This window comes from Sturnus vulgaris, unplaced genomic scaffold, assembly GCF_052056855.1.
Source record: "Sturnus vulgaris isolate bStuVul1 unplaced genomic scaffold, bStuVul1.hap1 Scaffold_195, whole genome shotgun sequence".
Classification (NCBI taxonomy): domain Eukaryota; kingdom Metazoa; phylum Chordata; class Aves; order Passeriformes; family Sturnidae; genus Sturnus; species Sturnus vulgaris.
In genome coordinates this window covers 17307426-17330403 of record NW_028276170.1, presented here as the reverse complement: position 1 = coordinate 17330403, position 22978 = coordinate 17307426, and the positions used below count along the sequence as shown (strand labels likewise).

Genomic DNA, 22978 nt, shown 5'->3' with positions numbered 1-22978 from the left:
GAAATGTCCCTGTGGAACACATCGAAAGCAAGTGGGTTGTTATTGTGATTGTGGTGTTTTAAAAGGAAACTGCACAGCCACCAGGGATTTTGCAACTCCTTGCCCCATGGCCTGGGTCTGTCCTGCTGCCACATTCATCCCGAGACGATTGCACGCCTCGATCATCTGGAGGATCATTGGTGGTGGTCCTCGTGGCAGGGCGTGCAACACCTTTGGACACTCAGAGTTACCATGAGCTACTGCCAATGTCTCTAACAGCTTGTTCCTGGTCCTAGCATCGGGAATTTGTTTTTCCAATGCTTGTGTGAACTGGTCTACAAATTCCAATAGGCTCTTGCCTAACAATAGTATACTCCGAGTTAGGATTGCTGTCATCTGATACATGGACCAATGCTTTAAACAAAAATTTTTAATTTTGCTGAGTACTTGCCTGATGACTGCTGCTGTTTGCTCCTCAGGTTGGCTAAATTGTCCTTTCCCAGTTAGGTGGTCCATCATTTATGCTGCTCTGGCTGTGTCATTCAAACTTAACTGAAACTCAACCCAAACTTGTCTGAAGCAAGCCCACATTGGCTGCCTGTCACTGCGGTGTCGCTGTTGACGAGTCCCTTCACAGAATCAGCTCTCTGATCCTGTGGTGTCCACGCATCTTCCCAGCCCATCACTGCCTCACACACGAGGTGACCACCACCCCACTCTCTGGCCATCTGACCCGCAGCTGAGCCCTTCCCAGAGTGCCTTTTGGTGGATAAAATGAACGGAAGTGCACAGGATTTAACAAAGATAGAAAAGGTCCTTATTCTGTAAGGCGTTCCTTCTTTCCTACAGTTATGGTCATCACCATTATCTCATGCTCATGGTCACCTAATGGTCCTCTCACAGCCTCCTCATGGTCACAATCATCTCACAGCCATGGTTGTGTCATGATCATCTCATGGTCTTGATCAGCACACAGCCGTGGTGTGTTGGGTCATCTTATGGCCACCTCTAGGTCAAGATCCTGTCATGGTCGTCTCACAGCCTTCAGTATTTCATGGCCATGGTGGTGTCAAGGACATCTTGTGGTCATCTCATTGTCACCATCATCTTGTGGTCATCTCATGGTCATGGCCATCTCATCGTCATGGTCCTTTCCTGATCACCATCATCTTATGCTTGTGGTCATCTCACTGTAATGGTCACCTCATGATCATGTCATGGTCACCTCATGGTCATCTCATGGCCATGACCACATCAGGGTCACCTCAAGGCCAGGGTTGTGCCATGGCCAACCCATGGTCATCTCTTGGTCCAAATCATCTCATGGTCAGGGCCGTGGTTGTGTCATGGTCACTCTCATCTCACGGCCATCTCGTGCTTGTGTCATGGCCAGGGAACTTCTCCAAGATCCCGAGCCCCGATTTTGGGACACTCAAGGACCTTTGGGGACAATGAGGCCTGGCCTGAGCCCTCCCCCCATCCCACTGCCCCTCCAGGAGCCCAACGTGGCCAAACCCTCCTGGGGAGACCTGGGACATGGGACACGGAGCAGGAAATGAATCCTGGGGGATGGAGCTGGATGTGGCTGGCAAGTCCCAATTCCAATCCTGCTGTCACCATCCTGCTCGTGCTGTCCCCAAGGTGTTCCTGGTGTCCCCATTCCCATTCCTGGTGTCCGAATGCTCTTCCTGGTGTCCCCATTCTCATTCCTGCTGTTCCCATCTCTGTCCCTGCTGTCCCCATCCCTATCCCCAGTGTCCCCATCCACGTTCCTGGCTCCCAGAGAGGAATTGCCAGACACTGGAGGAGGGAACTCGGATTTATTGCTCAAAACAGGATTTATTGCCCCAAAGCAGGATAATTTCACAGCAGAACTAAAGTGTTGGGAATATTTGTGGTTCCAGGCTTCAAAACACTGGAAAATCAGAAATGGATTCATTAGCAAAAGCTGTGGGTGTGTGGGAGGAGCAGGATGAGCTCTGCTGGCAGCTCTTGGTTTCCTGGGAAGAGGGAAGGGGCTGGATCCAGCTCCATGGATCGCTCAGGCAGTGATTCCTGCTGGGATGAGAAAGTGTCACGGTGCCACCCTGTCCCTGTCTGCATCCGGCAGGATGGACCTGGCTGGAGCCCATGGAGAGCACAAACTGCTCCGGAATCTCACCTGATCCCTTCCCAGACCTGCCCCATCCCACACCCATCACACAAGGGAATCCCTCCCTGATCCTGCCCCATCCATCCATCCATCCATCCATCCATCCATCCATCCCGCTCCATCATTCCCACATGATCCCATTCCAAAATCCAGCCCCTATCCCACTCCACAATTCCATCTGATCCTGCTCTGATCCGGAATTCCTCCATGATCCCAATCTGTCCATCCTGCCACAATCCCCTTTTGGAATCTCACCCTGATCCCGCTCTGTACCTGCATTCAAGCCGTTGGTTCCCACATCTTGTCCTGCAGAAAGAGAAGATCCATGAGATTCCAGCATGGATCACACACTGGGATTAACCCCAGGGTCCATCCTAGGATCCACAAAGAGGGGATCCAGAGCTGGATCCACCACTGGTACTCACCGGCTGCTATGTTGTATCCAGTCCTGTCCCTCCTCCCTGTGGAAAAACAGTGGGATCAGCGTTGGTGGCACAGGATTCCCAGAACAGTGCCGGGTGGATCCGTGCCCCTTCCTGGCCCCCATCCCGTGTGTTACCGGATTGGTGCTTCCAGACAATGAATCCAATGAGGGCAATGAGGATGATGATGGCAGTGATGATGGACACGGCGACCACCACGACGAGATTCCCGCCAGAAGTCGGGTCTGGGAAAAGCAGGACGGTGAGGAGAGGGAGGGGAATCCCCATTTGGGAATTCCAAATTCCCAATTCCCACATTCCACATTCCCAGCCTCACCCCAAGCGTAGATCCCAGGCTCCAACATTCCGGGATGCTCCACCCGGCACCGGTACTGCTCCCGCTCCTCCGGCCGCGCCTTGATCCTGGCCCAGGTGTGGAAGGTGCCGTCGCTGTTGGGGACGATCCCGCCCCACTCCGTCTCCTGATCCCAGATTTCATCCCCCTTCATCCAGTTGACTTCGATGGAGCTGGGGTAGAATCCGTACACGTGGCAGGACAAGATCAGCGTCCCGTGTTCCTCTTTTCCAGACACATGGACATCAGGGGGCTCTGGAATGGGATAACGGTGAGAGACATCCATGGAATACGATTGAGTCCATGGGTGAGATCTGACCCTGGAATTCCCACTGGAATGGAAGGGGGATGACATCTCCCCATGGAATTTCCACTGGAATCAGATGGAGAAGACATCTGCCCATGGAATTCCCACTATATTAGGATGAGAGAGAGATCTGCCAACGGAATTATATGGGAATGGGATGGGGTGACCTCTACTCATGGAATTCCCACAGGAATGGGAAAAGGGTAAGATCTGGACATGGAATTCCCAGTAAAATGGGACGGGGGAGAGATCTACCCCTGGAATTCCCACTGGAAATGGATGGGGTGCGATCTGCCCATGGAATTCAGATTGGAATGGGATGGGGTTGAAATCTGCCCATGGAATTTCATGGGAATGGGACAGGGGTGAGATCTGCCCCACGAATTCCCACTGGAAGGGGATGGTGGTAAAATCTGCCCCTGGAAATCCATGAAAATGGGACAGGGGTGAGATTCACCCATGGAGTTCCCACTGGAATGGGATGGGTGAGAACTGCCCATGGAATTCCCACTGGAATGGGATGGGTGAGAACTGCCCATCAAATTCCCACTGGAATGGGACGGGTTGAAACCTGCCCATGGAATTCCATGGGAATGAGACAGGGGTGAGATCTGCCCATGGATTTCCCACTTGAATGGGATGGGGGTGAGACCTGCCCATGGAATTTCGATTGCCATAGGATGGGGGTGAGATCAGGACATGGAATTCCCGTTAAAACGAGATGGAGGAGAGATCTGCCCATGGAATTCCCGCTGGAAATTGATGTGGGTGAGAACTGCCCATGGAATTCAGATTGGAATGGCATGGGGTTAAAATGTACCCATGGAATTCCTTGGGAATGGGACAGGGGTGAGACCTGCCCATGGAATTCCCACTGGAATGGGATGGGGGTGAGATCTGTCCCTGGAATTCCCACTGGAATGGGATGGGGGTAAAATCTGCCCCTGGAATTCCATGAGAATGGGACAGGGGTGAGATTCACCCATGGAATTCCCACTGGAATGGGATGGGGGTGAGATCTTTCCCTGGAATTCCCACTGGAATGGGATGGGGATGAGATCTTTCCCTGGAATTCCCATGATCCCAAATCTTCCATAGCCCACATTCCCACAGGAATTCTGCTCCCACCTTTGCGGTCCAGCTCCTTCTCCCCATATCCAACGTATTTCTGGAGCCATTCCGGGCAGACCTGCCCCAGGTAATTTATCCACATCTCAGCCTCGTTCTCATGTTCCCAGAGCCTCCTGGTGATCTCAGCAGCGCTGTCGGCCGCCACGAATCTCCCGGATCCCAGGTCCAAGGAGATGTAATCCCACCCGTCGTAGCCATACTGGTAGGATCCACGGATGCTCCCGTCAGACAGGAGGTCACAGCCAATAACTCGCAACCACGTGTGGAGACCTGGGGGGATTGTACCCACAGAGACCCATGGAATTGTGTCCCAGCCCCACAGAGCCCCATTCCAACCCTATGGAGCCTCCGAGTCTGATGGAGACCCACAGAGCCTCATCCTAACCCCACAGATCCCATCCCAACCCCGTGGATTCCCACTCACACCCATGGATCACAGGATATCCCATAGCAACCTAATGGATCCCTAACTCAGCCCCTTGGCGCCCTGTGAATCCACATTCAGGCCCTATGGATCCACACCCCAGCCCCACGGATCCACAACCCAACCCACAGATCTATCCCAGCCCCACAGATCCCATCCCAGCCCCACAGATGCCCCCACTCACCCCTGCTCTGGTTGTACCGGTCCCGCAGTATATCCAGGTTCCTGGCATGCACGAGCTGGTTCTGCTCACAGTTCTGGGTCTCCCTATCCCAATATCCCGGATCGACTCCATCCTTTATCCACTGTGTCAGCGGCTCCATCCGGCCCCGCTCGCTGTCACAGCGTGTGAAGGGGATCCTATCCAGGTACCCAATGGCCATGAACTGGGGGATCCCCGGGCTGGGCTCTGACACTGCCACGTCCAGGTAACGCAGAGAGTGGAGAACTGGGGGGACACAGTGATTTGGGGGGATTGAGGGGGACATGGATCAATGAAAGGGGAACCGGGAGAGCCGGGAATGGGATGCATGGGGACCCAGTGTCCAGGAATTGGGGCTCAGGGGACTCCCAATGTCGAAAAAAGGGGGATACAAAGACTGGGAGAGGTGGGATGGGGGTTCCAGGGGATCCCTGTACCCAGGAAAGGGGGTCCAGAGGTCCCCGGTGTTGAGGGAATGGGGGCCCTGGGAGCTGGGAAAGGCAGGAATGGGGGGCCAGGGGGTCCCTGGGTCACGGGAAAGGGGGGTCTGGGGATGGGAGAGGCGAGTGGATCCTGAAGGCTCAGCCTGGGAGACAGGAAAGAGACCGAGGGAGAGCGGTGGGGGAGGGGATGGGGGAAAGGGGGAATTCCAGGGAGTTCATCTGGATCCCATTGGATCCCCGCTGCGACCCTCCTGAGAGCCCTGGGACACCGGGGACCCTCTGGGACGCCATTTTGGGAAGCATTTGCAGTGGAAAACGGGGGGACACACTAAAGTTGGGAATCCTAGGAGGTCCAAAGATCAAGGAAAAGGGCGGGAATGGGGCCTGGGAAAAGCGGGATGCCGGAAAAGGAGGTGCAGGGGGGTCCCAGGCCCGGAAATGGAGATTCAGGGATGTCCCAGTGCCAAGGAATGGGGGTTCAGGGCAGTTCCCGTGCCGCGATTCGGGGTTTAGAAGAATCCTGATCCCCAGGAATGAGGATTCAGGGGGGTCCCGGGGCCAGATAAGGGGTTCCAGGGGGTTCCCGGTGCCCCGAAATGGAAGTTCAGGGAGTTTCCCGGTCCGCGATTCGGGGTTCAAAGGGATCCTGATGCCCAGGAATGAGGGTTTAAGGGGGTCCCGGTGCCAGATGAGGGGGTACAGGAGTGTCCCAGTGCCCGCAAATTGGTGCTCAAGAGAGGGTCTCCATGCCAGAAATGGGGGTACAGGAGGGTCTCGGTACTGGGGAAGGGGATTAAGGGGGGGGGGTCACAGGACCCAAACTGCGGAATCCGGGCGTTCCCCTACCCGGGAATGAAGGTTTAGGGGGTTCCTGGTGCCCGGAAACGGACGTTCAGGGGGTCGCGATTTCAAGGGTCCCACTCACCTTTCGTCGCGCTCCCCGGGCCCCCCAAGAGCAGCCCCAAGAGCAGCCCCAGCGCTGCAGCCATGGCGCCGCTCCGCTTCGAGCCCGCCTGGATCCGCCCCCATCACTGGCCCCGCCCTCAGAGCAGCCTCCTGCCTCGCCATTGGCGGCGCTATTTCCTGTCCGCCAATGGCAGCCCGATCTCTGAGTGACGTCACCCGGCGCCGGGTAGATCCCGGTCTCTCAGGTTCGAACGCGAAAGTGAAAGAGACCGAGGGAGCGCGGTGGGGGGAGGGGACGGCGGAATTCCACAGAATTCCTCTGGATCCCTCTGGATCCCCGCTGCGATCCCCCGGAGCCCTCTGAGAGCCACCTGGGACCCCCATAAGAAAGCGCCGGATAAGCCGTTTCGGATCCTTGTTATTAAAAATGTATAAATACAGACCCTATTAAAAAATAGATTAAATGATCTGCTGTTACTATCAGAGACAAAAAATAATTTATTGGGAAAGGATTTAATAATAGCATTGGATTTGAAAATTGAAGTATCCCGAGGGCAACTTAAAATTTATGCCTTAACCAAAAAGATGAGGAACAAATATGTGCTGAGGTGTGGTACACCCCTGGGGAAATAGGGAAATTAAAAATGAAACCTATCAAAGTGAAAATCACTGATCCTGATTTGCCAATCCGAGTTTGTCAATATCCAATATCATTAGAAGGGAGCCCGGGCCTTCAGCCTGTCACAGAAAACCTTTTGCAACAAGAGGCTTCAGAACCATGTATGTCCCCACATAATCCTCTTATTCTGCCTGTCAAAAAGACAGACGGGAATTACACATTGGTACAGGATTTGAGGGCTATAAATCAGCGAACTGTCAACAAATTTCCTATAGGAGCAAACCCTTACACCCTCTTAAGCCAGCTGTCCCCTGACTACACTTGGTATAGTGTAATAGATCTAAAAGATGCCTTCTGGGCATGCCCGTTAGAGGAAAGTAGCAGAGATTGCTTTGCCTTTGAATGGGAATATCCTGATAAAGGCAGGAAACGACAACTGCGTTGGACACTATTGCCTCAGGGCTTTACAGACTCCCCCAATGCCTTTGGGCAGCCCTAGAAGAATTAATGCAATCTTTTGAGCTACCAGAAGGGGTGAAATGGTTACAATATGTAGATGATCTATTAATAGCACAAAAAAGACCAGAAATGTACTAGAAATGGGACTATACGACTTTTAAACTTTTTGGCACAGCAGGGTTTGAAGGTATGCAAAGCTAAATTAGAATTCACAGAACCAGAAGTAGAATATTTAGGTCATTGGTTAAGTAAAGGGAAAAAGAAATTGGATCCTAACAGAGTGTCTGGAATACTAAGCCTGGGACTCCAAAGACTAAAAAAGAAGTGAGGAAAATGTTGGGACTGCTGGGATACTGTCATCAATGAATAGAGGGATTTAGTGAGAAAGTGAAATTTCTATATAAAAAAATTACCAGTAATCGCCTGAAATGGGCAGAGGAGGATGACAAAAGTTTAGAAAAGGTCAGACATGCTTGAATTCAAGCCCCTTGTTCTCAGTCTCCCAGATTTGGAGAGACCATTTCAGTTATTTGTAAACACCTCTGATCAAACAGCACATGGGGTGCTCAGCCAGGAATGGGCAGGCAGTCGAAAGCCAGTGGGATTTTATTCTAAACTGCTCGACCCTGTCACTCGGGGTTGGCCCACCTGTCTGCAGGCCCCAGTGGCCACAGCACTTTTAATGGAAGAAGCCTGAAAAGTCACCTTTGGGGTGACCCTAGTGGTCCACACCCCCATAATGTGAGGGGAATTCTGAATCAAAAAGCCAAGAAATGGCTAACTGATGCCCGAATATTAAAATATGAAGCTATTCTAATCACTTCCCCAGACTTAGAGCTAAAAGCAGCAACTGCTGAAAGTCCTGGACAATTTCTGTATGAGGAACCAGGATGAAAATTTAGAATGTGATTGTGTGGACAATTACTCTTCAGTAAAAATAAGCGATAAAGAAATTAAGGGCAGAACTGCATGAGAATTAATAGGTTTTAGCAGATGGCAGGGAAAGTTTACACAAAACCCAGGCCAGACAAATTACTGAACAATTACATCAACGAACTCTTTGGCGAACGAGAGTGCTAGCAGAACAATTTTTACATTTTTTTGGATGCATTGGCATTTTTGATATTGCAAAGCAGAGCATCCAGACTTAGTTAACTTGTTCACAAAATTAATTAAAAGTTATGCTACAAGGTCCATCAGGAGAATGGAAATTTGCTTACAGACCCTTTGAAAGAATACAAATAGATTTTACAGAATTCCCATAAATAGGAAGATGGAACTATTTACTAGTAATAGTAACAAATTAACCCACTGGGTAGAGGCATACCCTGCAGCTAGAGCCACATCACAAGTGGTAGCCAAAATATTGTTGGAACACATAATCCCAAGGTATGGCCTGGTTCGAGCAATAGACTCAGAGCAGGGGACGCACTTTACATCAAAGGTGCTGCAGTCACTGACCCCGGCCCTGGGCATCAGCTGGGAGTATCACACACCTTGGCACCCTCAGAGTTCTGGCAGGGTTGAAAGGATGAATCAAACATTGAAACAACAGCTGTCAAAATTAATGATTGAGACTAAAATGCCATGGACAAAGTGCCTCCCACCAGCCCTGTCTAATATACGAACAATGCCAAATTGGAAAACAGGGATTTCACCATATGAAATGCTGTATGGTATGCCTGACCCTAAAGGAGAACAACTTGATCCAGCTTTAGTTCAGGACACTTCCCTCCAGAATTACATAATAATAATCAATAAAAATTTGTAAGAATTAAGGGAGAAGGGAATTTAAGCTCAAACCGTCCCTCTAAGATTTGCCATAGATAAGATTAGGCCAGGACAACATTTGTTAATTAAAGAAGAAAATCTACATCCAAAATGGGAAGGACTGTATTTGGTTCTGTTAACAACTGAAACAGCTGTGAGGACAGCTGGAAAGGGATGGACACGTGTGAGTAGAGTCCAGGGTCCTGTAACCCCTCCTACTGCAGGTTGGGCAGTGACATCCGAGCCTGGAGACCTCAAAGGGCGAATCCAGAGCTCTCGATGTCGGCACCGGATCAATTTGTCTCGAAGGTCTCCCAATCAGGACTGAAAGTCACCTGTCCTGAAGCCACGTGTGATTGTAACCCCTTCATCAAAAAGAGTTGTCCATATTGTCCTGAGCTGTGGTGGTCTCATCCCTATGGTGGGTATCTCCCATTCACATTATGTGTCCAATGTAGAAGAAAGGAACAGAAGGAAACTGTTAAGGTGCTAAATACCCTATCAGCACGAGGAAAAATCGAAATTGATGATCATAACTGGTGGGAGTTATTTGAGAGTGGAACAAGAGGAGAAAAGAGAGCCAGAGCAGAGGTTTTGGCAATAGAGTGTCAGAAGGGTTGTGTATACCGAGCTGTTACTGCTGTACCTCGCACTGGAATGTTAAAGCTAAATTTGGGACAAAATTAAGAAACATTACCAAAAGAGAAAGACAAAGTGGGAGAGCCCAGGACATATTCCCTGCTGCCGAGAAGATGAAACAAACCTCGGCTACTGGCAGCAACCCCGTAGGCCTTGAGGGAGGCAGAGGGATGAAAATGGTCATGGGAGTCATCCTATTGCTAATGATGATAAAAGGAAATAATGCTGATGCTTGTTCCAAGTGTCACCAGACAATTGGGTACGGGGATGCACGGTATCCACCCTTGCCTTCCACACACACATCAATTCCTGCTAGAATCAGCACAAGCTGGAAACGTGTACTATTTTGGGAAAAAGTTATTGGGTGGCCACGAATTTGGGAAAAGGAGGGTGGGCTCCATCAGCATACCAAAGTTCCCCAGTAGGAGAGACACAGCTCTGCTTCCCAAAAGAAGGTATGTGGGGATATTCAGATCAGGGAGGAGTGTGAGATCACTACAAGAAGGAATTGATAAAAAATACAACTAAAGTATTCAGAGGAACAAGGATAAACTGTGGGGGAAATTTTAACTTGTATGAGAAAATAAAGCAACATCTCAGTGAACGGAACTTACCCCCCTTTGGAAAGAATTTATTTGTGGAATTAATGCGAGAAATTACTACTGAACTGAACTGAAGTCACTGTTGGATCACTGTGGAGGAATGCAGATGACTGAGCAATGGCCATGGAGGGGGGAGGGATTAGGCCCAGATCAGTTATTACAGTGGAATCAAACAGAAATATTGAGGGGAATCAATAGACCTGAAGGGTGGGTTCTGAGTCATGAGGTAACAGGAGAAGCATCTATAACACGTCAGGGAACTAACTTTACCCAAGATGTGGGGCACACCCCCTGTAAGACTCTCCTGACTACAAATGCAAGCAATCAGTCTTGGTGGCCCAAAACTCTAAAAAAATATTGAGGAAAGCTAAGTAAGGGTAATTGTATAAAGAACAATTTCACAGGACTCTGCTGGTATAAGAATAGTGTAAGAATCTATTGGCAACGACCTGAATCAGTTCAGCTAAGCTGGAAAGTCCCAGATGGAATATTTTGGATCTGCAGGAAAAGAGCTTCTAATACCCTACCAAACAGATGGAGAGGGACATGTACCTGAGGGATTATCCAGCCTGCAGTTTTTACATTACCAGAAGAGAAAGACAATCAAGTGTTAGGAGTTCCCTTGTATGAAACTTTGCCTGCAAACAAAAAGAGCCCATCCATAGGGGGAACACAAATCTGGAAGGATGATGAATGGCCCCCAGAACAAATTATTGAGTACTCTGGGGCTCAAGATGGAAGCTGGGGCTATCTCACTCCAATTTATATGATAAATAGAATTATCAGGCTACAAGGCCTAGTAGAAATTACTTCCAAGCAAACAGCCCGAGCAATGGAATTGATGGCTAAACAACTTACCCAAACTAGAGCAGCAGTATATCAAAATCGACGAGCCCTGGACTATCTGTTAGCTGAAGAAGGGGGAGTGTGTGGGAAGTTCAATAATTCTGAATGCTGCATAGAAATTGATGATAATGGTGAAGTAATTACTAAAATTGCAGAAGAAATATAACAAATAGCCCATGTACCTGTATAAACCTGGAACTCTGTGTTTAATGATAATTGGTGGAATAACCTGATGGGGGGAGATTGGTGGAAGGAATTAGGTTTTATGTTAACATGTGCATTATTAGGAGTACTGTTCATCCCTTGTCTTGTTCCATGCTTCATTCGACTAATCCAGTCGGTGGTTCAAGGAATGCAAGTTGCTGCAATACCAATAGACCCTGAGAAGGCAACAAAACTAATGGCAGTGAATGAATTAAATCTGGTACAAGAAGTCCTGTCAAAATTTGTAGCGAAAACATGAATCAATGGGATAAAAGAAAAGAAGTGGGGAAATTGTGATAATTAATAAAAGATTTGTGTTACTCACGAAAGAATTGGGATTTGAATGAGCCAGAATACTAAGGTCTGAAGTGAAGCATGGACACCAGATAAATAAAAATATATGATTAAATCATTCTGTTTTAAATCACCATGTTTGTTATGTTATGTTATGTTATGTTTCTTATGTTATGTTATGTTATGTTAAGTTATGTTATGTTATGTTATGTTTTCCAAATAAGTTACATCAACTGCCAGCTTGCAAAATCACACTTTTGGATAGTCCTTCCTGCCTTTGTTTGATCACTGCTGCCTCTCTCAAGGACCAGACTTGCAGATTTCCCTGGTGGTTGTCTACAAAGACCAGATGGTTATCTGTGAGACTGACTATTGCCCAGAGGCTTTGTGAGTTTGGATGCAGATGCTTATTCGACCACCACTGCTTACCTGCCAAAATTATGACAGGAAAAAAACAAAAATTATTGATTACAACGAGAAATCACAGTATAAGAAGAGGCTGCAAACCAAGGTTGGAGGGAGTGTGGAGTGGACGGTGACCTCTCAGGTTCCCAGCGCTGTTTGCTCTTTCTCTATCAAATAAAGCAATCTAAATTTTGCTGAATATCGAGACTGTTGTTTCTCATTCATAACAAGCAGGAGGGGAGGAGAGTGGCAGGATCTGAGGAGATCCAGACCACAGCCGGGTCGTGGTCATCTCATGGTCACTCATGGTCATCTTATGGTCATCTCCCAATCACCATCATCTCATGCTCATGGTCACCTCATGGCCAGGATCATGTTATGGTCATGGGCATGCCGTGGTCATCTCTTGGTCACAATACCTCATGCCCATTTTCATCTCACAGTTGTCATCATGTCATGGTCACAGTCATGGACATTTCTTGATCACCTCATGGCCATGGTTGTCTCATGGTCATGGTAGGGATGCATCATGATCCTGGGCACCACATGGCTGTGTGTTGGCTATCTCATGGTCACAGCCCTGTCATGGTCCTCTCTTGGTTTCAATATCTCATGCCCATGGTTATCTCACCATCAAAGTTGTGTCATTGTCGGAGAAGGGAGACACGGACACCAATTAGGTCATCTGCAAAGTCTCGTTTATTGATAATTAGAGTGGCGATTAAATACAGTGCTTAATTAGCTCATGCATATTGCAAAAGCTAAGCTCATCATTGGTTGCCTTGCCATATGCGTCACTATGCTGATCGGCTAAGTTTGTAGCTACACTTTTGCAATTTCATGGCTAGCAGAGTTCTTCTAGTTCTTCTTTTACAGTCTGTCTTTGTTCATCTTATCACAATCCTACGTGCCTTCCCTCTTGCTGTGCCCTTGAGGCTGAGGCCTGCTTTGTCAGCCTGACTAAATTGATCTGACTATGGCCTCTCTCTTCTAGCCATTCCTGCACCAGGCTCTCTACACTTCCCCCGTTTTCTTTTTGAGCGAGAAGATTAGTATGCCAAGCCTTGCTAACAGTTTTTTGGATGAAATTCTGTAAGCAAGTTATCAAGCAAGGAAGCAACAAAGCTAAGCATAAGAATACGCCTAAGATCATGATAGCATACTTAATGATGGTCCGAATCCATCCTCCAAGGCCCAGACTCTTAAGCCATTCATCAATGTCCCAACCATCTTTCTCCTTTAGGTCATGTAGTCTGTTTTGTATGTCTCGTATCTTTTTGTGAATGGATTTAGAGTGGTCAGACAAATTCATGCAGCACATTCCTTCAAATTCCTCACAACCGTGTCCCTGTGCTAGAAGTAGGAAATCGATGGCTGCTCTGTTTTGCAGTACTGCATGGTTAACACTTGAGACATCCCTGGCCATCATGTCTAACACCTGAGAGGTGGTGTTAAATTTATCTTTTGCCCAGCACCCTAACTGTTCAGCTAGAGCCATAGCTTTCCTGGCTGCTGCATGAGGGAGGAGTACAGCAGTTGCTACCTGTCTAAAGTCACTCCAAAAGTGTGGTTGCCCTATGCCGGTGCAGTCAAGATCGTGTAAACTGCGTTTTGTTCTATTTGCATTGCTTGCAAGTTGCATGAGAGTAGTTACATTGGGGTGAAACATGGTTAGTTTCCCTAGATAGCAGGGTCCCCCTTGTGGCCTCACTGGAATACCATTCCAGGCACGATCCCCACAAATTAAAAATATTCCTGGGGGTAGTGCTCTTGCCTTTGTGATGTACCTACCGTTACATTTGGAGTAGAGTTGAGTATGAATTGTTGGTAGATTACTAAGAGCTGAATCAAGGGTTGCAAAGTTTTTGTCTTTTAAGGGCAGGAAACTAAACCATCCTCCTGCGTTTCTTCCCATTGATGCGTTAGTGCTTCCGAAGAGGTCAATCTCTTCCGGAGGGGAGGCTAAGGTTTTGCCTAAAGCTAGGACAAATTCACATTGCCAGCATCCATCGTGTTGTGAGGGATTACTACTAGGGAAAGTACAACCCTGCAACAAATCGTCATCCCCTTTTGTAGGTAGGTTGCTATCATTAAGATACCCTGCAAACTCTCTTGGTTTCCAAACTGGCAATCCTACAAGACAAGTTTTGAAAGGATTCTGCGCTCCCCCCAAGCTCAAGCAGATTGATTCTTGCTTTGTTATGTTAGCAAATGTTACCCATATATTTTCTCTAGGTGTGTGCTCCATTGGAAAAGCATTTGTGCAAGCAAAGTTAGTAAGCATAAGCAGTGTGATGAGTATCATTTTTGCTGCTTACGTGACTTCTTCCTCCTGTACTTTGGACTGTCTGCTGCTATGTGCCACTGCTTTACCTTTTCTATGCACTGGTCTAATACCTCTTCAGGGTCGGTACCTGGCTTAACTGGTCCTACCCGAGGGAAAGGTAGATATGGCACTTTAGTCATGCATCGGGTAGCAACAATGCAAGATTTTGCAGTGATTTTCTGCCTCCAGAGCCAATTAGTTATTTCCCACCGGGCCCAAGCTAACATAAGCTGTTCTGGTGCTTCATATACACTTGGGACCTGTACAAACGGTACTCCTGCTTCCCCCTCTAATGCTGCACCCCAGCTTGAGCGTCTTAGGTCTTCCCTTTGACACTCTTGGCACCACAATTTATATACTGCTCTTTGTCTTACCCATGAGCAGTCCCCACAGCCCCCACACTTTAGAGCCACCCAAGCTTCACACCACGCCTTCCCACACGCACAACAAGGGCGACTGTTAAGGCGTTGTTCTTCCAGGTAGGCGTGAGTCTCGATCCACTCCACCCAGTTCGGTGGCGGCCGTTGCAGTGCCTTGCGGACAGCGCGTTTATATGGTGCTAGTTTTTGTAAATAGGGCCGTAAGGTCACCGTCAACTTCTGTTGTATCCGCTCTTGGTCGTCTGGAGCTAGTGGTGTCCCCAGGAATCTTTCCACCAACTCGCTCATTTAGAATGGGCTTTATCCATCTAGCAGGGACCCAAACTGTTCCTGTGGGAGTAGAAACACAAACATAACCTCTGCCCCAGTATATTACCTCAGCGGGGCCATTCCATATTCCTGTCTTTGGATCCCGATACTTTACCCACGCTTTTGTGCCTTCTTCTTTGTTACCTTCCCTTTTCCCTCTATGCCTAATTGCAGGCGGCTCTGACTCTTCCCCAAACACACACAAAAAATTCATGACATAAAGAACTTTAGCTAACCTTTCTTGTGGATCATCTATGGATTTGTGCTTGAGTAGGTACTGTTTGAGTGTCCCATTGGCTCTTTCTACTATGGCTTGTCCTGTGGGTGAGTGTGGTACTCCTGTGATGTGTTTAATTCCCCAGAGTCTCATAAATTGGCTTACTTTCTTGCCGACATAGGCTGGTCCATTGTCGGTCTTTATTTCCCTAGGCATTCCCATGACTGCAAAGCAACTTGTTAGGTGCCTTATTACATGGATTGCCTTCTCTCCTGTTTGTGCGGTAGCCCAAATGTACTTGCTGTAGGTGTCTATTGTGACGTGTACGTATTTGAGCCTACCAAATTCTGCTACGTGTGTAACGTCCATTTGCCAAATTTCATTACTTTCTAGACCCCGAGGATTTACCCCACACCCAAGGCCCACCCCACTGTTGTGATGACTGCAGGTGGGACAGGCTCTCACTATTGCTTTAGCTTCTTGTATGCCTATTTTGAACTCGCGCACCAATCCCTTAGCATTCTGGTGAAATCGTGTGTGTGACTCTCTTGCCTCAATTCCCCTATCATCTGCTACATTCATGACCAATCTATCTGCCCTGGCATTGCCTTCACCCAAGCCTACATCCCACTTGTGGCTTCTGATGTGTATGATACAATAAGGCTTAAACCTTGCTCCTACTGCTCGCTTTAGCTGCAGTAAGAGTTCATAGAGTCTTTTGTTTTGCACCTCTTTCACAGAGGCGTCCTCAATTCTCTGTGCTACTCCTGCAACATAAAACGAGTCAGTGACCACATTCAAAGACCCTTGCAGTTCACTTAGTGCCCACACAACAGCAAGCAATTCCAATGTTTGTAAACTGTCCTCTGGAGCAGCGTCTATTATCTGCTTTTTCCATCGAGGGCCTTCTTTCCAGGTGATGGCTGCCCTCCTCGATTTCTTTCCGGCATCCGTGAATGCTGTGATGGCACCCGCTATCGGCTGTTCCGATCGTGTTGGCTTTGATACCCAGTCCCAATTTCCTAACCACTGAAGATGACGTGGTGTCAGCGGTCCTGTGTTGACTGCTGCTCCAGCTTCCAGCAAAGCCGTTTGTAAGTCCTCAGAGTTGAGGAGGTACCAATCTAAGTCCTCCTTTTTCATGGGTAGGTGGATTGCAGTCGGGCCTGTTCCGGTGATTTCCAGAATCCTTACCCGACCCTTACGAATCAAGGTAGCTACTTGTTCGATTTTTGTACTGATTGTCCTTTTTGCTTGTAAAGGTGGGGTTATCCACTCTAGTACCTGTATCTCCCCCGTTTTCTTTTGTGTCTGTGTAAGTGCTCCAAGTAGATGATCAGGAGTATTCCAAATGGTAAGGTCTATAGGTAATGATACATCCCGGCGGGAGACAAATCCTTCATTGACGCAGCGAATAATGCCATTGAGAGAGTCCTTTTGTTGTGGTGTCATGGTTACAGGTGTGGTTGGATCGGTCCCTTTGAGCAGTGGCCTGAGGGATTCTAGCAGAGAGTTGGGTATCCCAACAATTGGTTTGAGCCACTGTAGATCTCCTAGTAAGCGTTGTGCTTCATTTAGATTGGTGATTTTTGTTGCAATTTGAAGTTTTTGCGGCCGTACGATTTGATTTGTAATAGTCCATCCTAGGTATTTCCATGGTGTAGATTGCTGTATCTTTTCTGGAGCTATCATGAGAGATGCTTTTGCTAAGGTGTTTCGAATTTCCTGCATTTGAATATCTGTAAATGCTATTTTCTGGGCGAATAGGATGTCATCCATGTAGTGGTAAATAATTGTGTCAGGCCATTTTAGTCTTAAAGGTTGTAAGGCTGCATCAACATATAATTGGCACAAAGTAGGCGAGTTTTTCATGCCTTGTGGGAGAACAGTCCATTCATATCTTTTGTCAGGTTCCCCCCTGTTAATTGCCGGTAGGGTAAATGCAAATCTTTTTGTATCCTGGGGGTGTAAGGCTATAGTAAAAAAGCAGTCCTTTAAATCAATAATTAAAAGAGGCCAATGTTGTGGGAGCATGGCTGGATTGGGAAGTCCTGGTTGTAATGCTCCCATTGCTTCCATTTGATCATTTACTGCTCTTAAATCATGCAGAAGGCGATATTTCCCTGATTTCTTTTTAATCACAAAAATTGGCGTGTTCCATGGGCTTGTGGAAAGTTTTAAATGTCCTTGTTGAAATTGTTCTTTCACGAGTTGATGTGCTTGTATTAGACTTTCCCTTTTTAGAGGCCATTGCTTAACCATTACCGGTTCATTGGTAGTCCAGGTGATTGGGATTGGGAAAGTCCAAGCAATGGCAATTACCCCAAAGGGTGCTCGTTGGATAGAACGACCCCAAGTTGAGCTAGAATATCTCTTCCAATTAAGCAGTGTACCATGGGCGGTAATGCAACTACTGATAACACAGTTACCAAGTCCTGCCCATCTATAGTAACCCTTATTGGGGGCGTTTTCTTTGCGAGGGTAAACCCTCCGACGCCCGTCACGGTATCCGTGGTTTGTAACGATGGCCAATCACAGGGCCATTTTTCTGGAGAAACAATGCTGGTATCTGCTCCAGTGTCCAAAAGTCCCATCATTTTTATTGTACGTCCTGCATAGGTGAACTTTACTTCCTTTTTGGGTCTAGTATTGAGATCCATTGTGAGCAGAGCAACACCAGAGGACCCAAAACCTTGGTCCTTGCGCGGGGTTTGTGTTTGTGGTTGAACACCCCGGCTCAACTGAGGAAGTGGAATAAATTGAGCAATACGCTGATTTGCCTCAATCGTTAGAGGAGGAAAAGGAGTATAGACTATTATTTGTATTTCCCCAGTGTAGTCTGCATCGATGACACCTGGTAGTATAAACAGTCCTAAAATGGAGCTCGATGAGCGTCCCACTATTAGTCCTCCAAAAGCTTGTCCTTTAATAGTTACCGGGCTTTGTACTCCAGTTGGGACTTTAGCGGGGCGTGTTGTTAATAATGATGTTTTTATTGCGGCTGCCAAGTCGAGTCCCAAGCTCCCTGTTGTGGCTGGTTGTAGACAGGAGATGGCGCTGATGCTACGGCGGCTACTTGTGTCTGGGCGCGGCTGCCGGGCGCGCTCCGCCTGGAGTTTCCCGATTGGCGGCGACAAGCTGACGTGTTGTGGGTGTTGTTCTGGCAGTTCTGGCACCACACTCCTGAGGCTCGGCAGTCTCGTCGAAAATGGCCTCCGCCTCCGCATCTAAAGCATCGCGTTGAAGGAGGTCGGCGGTTGTTCGCTGTGGCCGGTGCTGCTGTGGAAGCACGGAGCGGGGCAAGAGCAGCTAGTACCTGTGACTGCGTGGATTCAGCTTGTTTTTGCAGCCCTAAGCCTATTTCTTTTAGTGCATTAATTAAGAAAACCTGTGACCCTGATGGCTGCAGTGCCATTCTTTCTAATGCCTCTTCTATCGTCCAATTAGCTCCTAGAGTTGACAATACCCTCTTTGTTGCCTCATTGCTATTTTGTAACGCACATTGCTTTAACATCGCCCCTCTCATATACTCTGGAACTCCTGCCCTATCAATAGCAGCGGTAGCCTTATCTACAAAATCCCCAAAGGATTCTTCCCTTCCTTGTTTTATTCCCATATACATAGGTATGCCTGAGCTATCTTTTACCTGATCAATAGCAGTTCTTACGATACGCATGGCTTCTCTAACCCTGTCGGCCCCCGGGAGTAACTGAGTTTCTGACCTGCGAAATGCGCCCACTCCCATTAATTCATCTGCTGTAATTCCGGCTAAGGGATCACCCTGACCCCTTTGTACCGCAACTGCCTTGGCAACAAGAGCTTGCCAGTGAGCATTAAATAGCATTTGCTGATGTGGTGTGAAAATTAATTTTGCTATGCTTTTTAGATCATTTGGCAGTAATAAATATGTGTCAAATAGATAGTCTAGCATTTGCTTGGCTGGCTCGCTCCGAAACCCGAACTGACTCACTGTCTGCCGTAACTGTGCTAGCAACTTCCAATCAAGTGGTTCATACTCTCCTACTTGTACAGCTTGTCCTTGTTGGTTTACTCCCTGTGTGTATGTTACAGGAAAGGTCCAGACTTTGACTGCGCTCACAGCGGCGTCATCCCCAGTCTCCAAGCCGTGTCTAGCTAGCATATTCCATGCCTCCCTCCTCTGCCTTGCCACTTCCCCCCGCAGGTCGCTTTCCGCCCTAGGGACAGGATTTGGCTCACTGGCAGGTTTAGGGGTGCTAGATTCAGGCCGGCAAGGGGATTCTGCGCCGCAGGTTGGGATATTTCGCTCTCTGCAATTGCCTCCTCTGCTTTAGCAGCGTTATTCCCCAGTTCTTCTGAGGGGGGTGCAGAGGGCCAAGTGCAACTAGCCCCATCGGCCATTCCTGCCGTGTCTCTAAGAATAGGTATTTCAACCCTTCTTGTGCTTGGTGCAAGGGGCTCATTATCACCATACTGAGCATTTCTTTTATATGCCTCTACTGCCTGCTGTGCAGCTCTTTTCTCTGCCTGTTGCTTTAAGAGCGCGTTATGAACTACTTGCCAGATTTTTCCTAACTTTTTTGCTGTCTTATCATCTCCTAATACTGCCTCCCACAGTACATCCCCTAACTTACGCCACTCATTTAACTCATGCACACTATGAGGGTTAGTGAATAAGCCTTTAGCAGAACCCCAGGCTAACAACCCCGGTATGTCCTTCCTGGGATTAAGCTCTTTTAGCCCTAACTTATCTATATGTGCTATAAATAAATCATATGCTGCTTGCCTGTCCATTTTTTACCGTCGGCGCCGTTGCAACTCTCCGGCTTCGGCAGCACGTATGGCCCAGGACCACCTCTGTAGCTCCTGAGGGTGTCTTCCCTACGTCGTTTGACACCGACCCGGTTGCAGCAGGCCCCAAACTCAACTTCACCGACCGTGGCGCGTTCTCCCCCGTTTTCTTTTTTAGCGACGGAGGGACAGCGTCGGGGTCACCATTTGTCGGAGAAGGGAGACACGGACACCAATTAGGTCATCTGCAAAGTCTCGTTTATTGATAATTAGAGTGGCGATTAAATACAGTGCTTAATTAGCTCATGCATATTGCAAAAGCTAAGCTCATCATTGGTTGCCTTGCCATATGCGTCACTATGCTGATCGGCTAAGTTTGTAGCTACACTTTTGCAATTTCATGGCTAGCAGAGTTCTTCTAGTTCTTCTTTTACAGTCTGTCTTTGTTCATCTTATCACAATCCTACGTGCCTTCCCTCTTGCTGTGCCCTTGAGGCTGAGGCCTGCTTTGTCAGCCTGACTAAATTGATCTCACTATGGCCTCTCTCTTCTAGCCATTCCTGCACCAGGCTCTCTACATGTCATCATCACAGCCATGGTCATTTCCTGACCTTCATCATCTTATGCTCATGGTCAACTCAGCCTAATGGTCATCTCATGGTCACCTCATGGTCACCTCATGGTCATAATCATCTTATCACCATCATCTCATTATCATGGTCATCTCCTTATCACCATCATCTCATGGTTGTAGTCTTCCTGTGGCCACAATTATTTCACAGCCATGGTCATATTGTTGTCACCTCATGGTCATGTCCTGATCTCCAACATCTCATGCTAACGGTCATGGTTTTGTCACGGTCATGGTCATCTCATGGTCTTGGTCATCTCCTGATTCCCATCATCTCATGCCCATTGTCATCTCCATGTCGTGGTCATCTCATGGTCACCTCATGGTCATTTCAAGGTCGTGACTGTGTCATGGTCATTGCATGGTGTTGGGGGTTGAATTGTTCCCTTTTCTTTCTGTGGAATTTTTCCCATTGTTATGCTGAGTATTTGTGGCTACACCTTAGTAGCAGTAGTTTTCTCTCACGGGGGCGTGGGAGATAGCGGGAGACTGGAAAAGGAAAGGTGGGACAGGGGCCTGGGCTCGCTCTCATTCTCTCCTTCTCTCGCTCGCTCGTGGAAGGAAGACGGCTGGGTCTCCTACCAAGCATCCTCCCCGCCATCCCAGTGCCGGGAGCCACGTTCCCTGCTGTTGGACACCAACACCGTGAGGGGGGAGTCGCTCCTCCATCCCTCTCACCCCGGGCCGCTGCACCGTCACTCCAGCCCTCCTCAACTGCGCGGGACCTGCCCTGCCCTCAGCACCGGCAACTGAGCGCAGGGAGAGGGAGCCTGTGGCCATAAAGGGACTGGAACTGAGCTATACTGCTCTGTTTTGTTGTCAGTTTTTATAGCTGTTGTTGTTTCTGCTCTTTGCCTTGTTAGATATATCAGTAAAGAACTGTTTTTCCTATCCCCGTATCTTCTGCCTGAAAGCCTCTGATTTGAAACTATAATAATTAGAAGGGAGGGGGTTGAACTCTACATCTCAGAAAAAGGGGTTCTCGTCTTCCCTTAGCAAATACCTGTCTTTGAAACCAAGACACATGGTCATGGTCATCTCATGGTCATGCCATGGTCATCTCATCGCCACAATCACATCATGGTCATCTTACAGTTGTGGTTGTGTCACAGTCATGGTTATTCAGTGGTTGTGGTCATCTCATCATAATGATCATCTCATGGTCTTGATCACCACATGGCCATGGTGTGTTGTGGTCATCTCATGGACATCTCTTGGTCACAATCATCTCATGCTCATGGTCATCTCATTGTTAACTCATGGTCATCTCATGGACACAATCACATCATGGTCATCTCACAGCTGTGGCCGTGTCATGGTCATGGTTGTCCCTTGATCAACTCATGGTCAGAATCATATCTTGACCTTGATCATTCCATGGCTGTGGTTGTATTATGGTCACAGTCATGCTCATCTCATGGCCCAGATCACCACATGGCCATGGTTGCATTGTGGTCATGTCTTGGTCAAAATCAGCTCGTGCTCATGGTCACCTCAAGGTCAGGATCATGTTATGGTCATGGGCATGCCGTGGTGATTTCTTGGTCACCATACTTTATGCCCATGTTCATCTCAAAGTCATCGTCATGTCATGGTCACAGTCACGGACATTTCTTGATCACCTCATGGCCACAGTTCGTGAATCTTTGACTCCCATCTTTGAGGACTTGAATACTTTTGTGTATAGACTCACTATGGTCTGAAAGGTTCATGCAGCACACGCCTTCGAGGTCTTGGCATCCGTGTGCCAACAGCAAGAAATCTATGGCAGCTCTGTTTTGTAATGTTGTGTGTCTTAGGCTGTCAACATCTGTTAAAAGATCATTTAGAGATAGAAGTAGCGTTGGTTTGTTTACATAACCAACATCCTAATTTTCCTAATTGTGTTACTGCTTGTGCAGCACCTACCCACAGTACAAGAGCAGAGGCAACAATCCTCTGTCCTCTACTCCAAAAATCTAATTTACTGTTACAGTTGGATTGGAAGAGATGTGCAAACACTTTTTTTTCCTATTTTTGTCATTGCCAATTAGCATTGTGACATTGGGAGTTAGTAAAGCAAGCCTACCAAAGCTACATGGGCTGCCTTTAATACGAGATGGAATGGCAGGCCATGCTCTGTCCCCACAAATAAGAAACGTGCCTGCTGGTAATTGCAAAGGGGCGTCGATTTAGATGGATGTCGT

At 48.0% G+C, this 22978-nt stretch overlaps 1 protein-coding gene across 3 annotated transcripts in view; it reads right to left on the bottom strand.

Moving 5' to 3' along the window:
* Positions 1-1780: 1780 nt before the first annotated feature.
* Positions 1781-22978, bottom strand: part of LOC148218154 (class I histocompatibility antigen, F10 alpha chain-like) — a 34072-nt gene continuing 12874 nt past the window's right edge. The window contains exons 1-8 of one of the 3 annotated variants that reach the window (XM_088158230.1): positions 6341-6454; positions 4955-5218; positions 4344-4616; positions 2891-3163; positions 2691-2798; positions 2557-2592; positions 2405-2437; positions 1781-2034 (exon numbers count right to left, since the gene is read on the bottom strand). In XM_088158230.1, coding sequence (XP_088014356.1) covers positions 2021-2034; positions 2405-2437; positions 2557-2592; positions 2691-2798; positions 2891-3163; positions 4344-4616; positions 4955-5218; positions 6341-6404 — 1065 coding nt within the window. In that variant the 5' untranslated portion in view covers positions 6405-6454 and the 3' untranslated portion in view covers positions 1781-2020. Of the gene's footprint in view, positions 2038-2404; positions 2438-2556; positions 2593-2690; positions 2799-2890; positions 3164-4343; positions 4617-4954; positions 5219-6340; positions 6455-22978 lie in introns of those variants that run through there. The other 2 variants (XM_088158229.1, XM_088158231.1) reach the window with 2 other exon arrangements.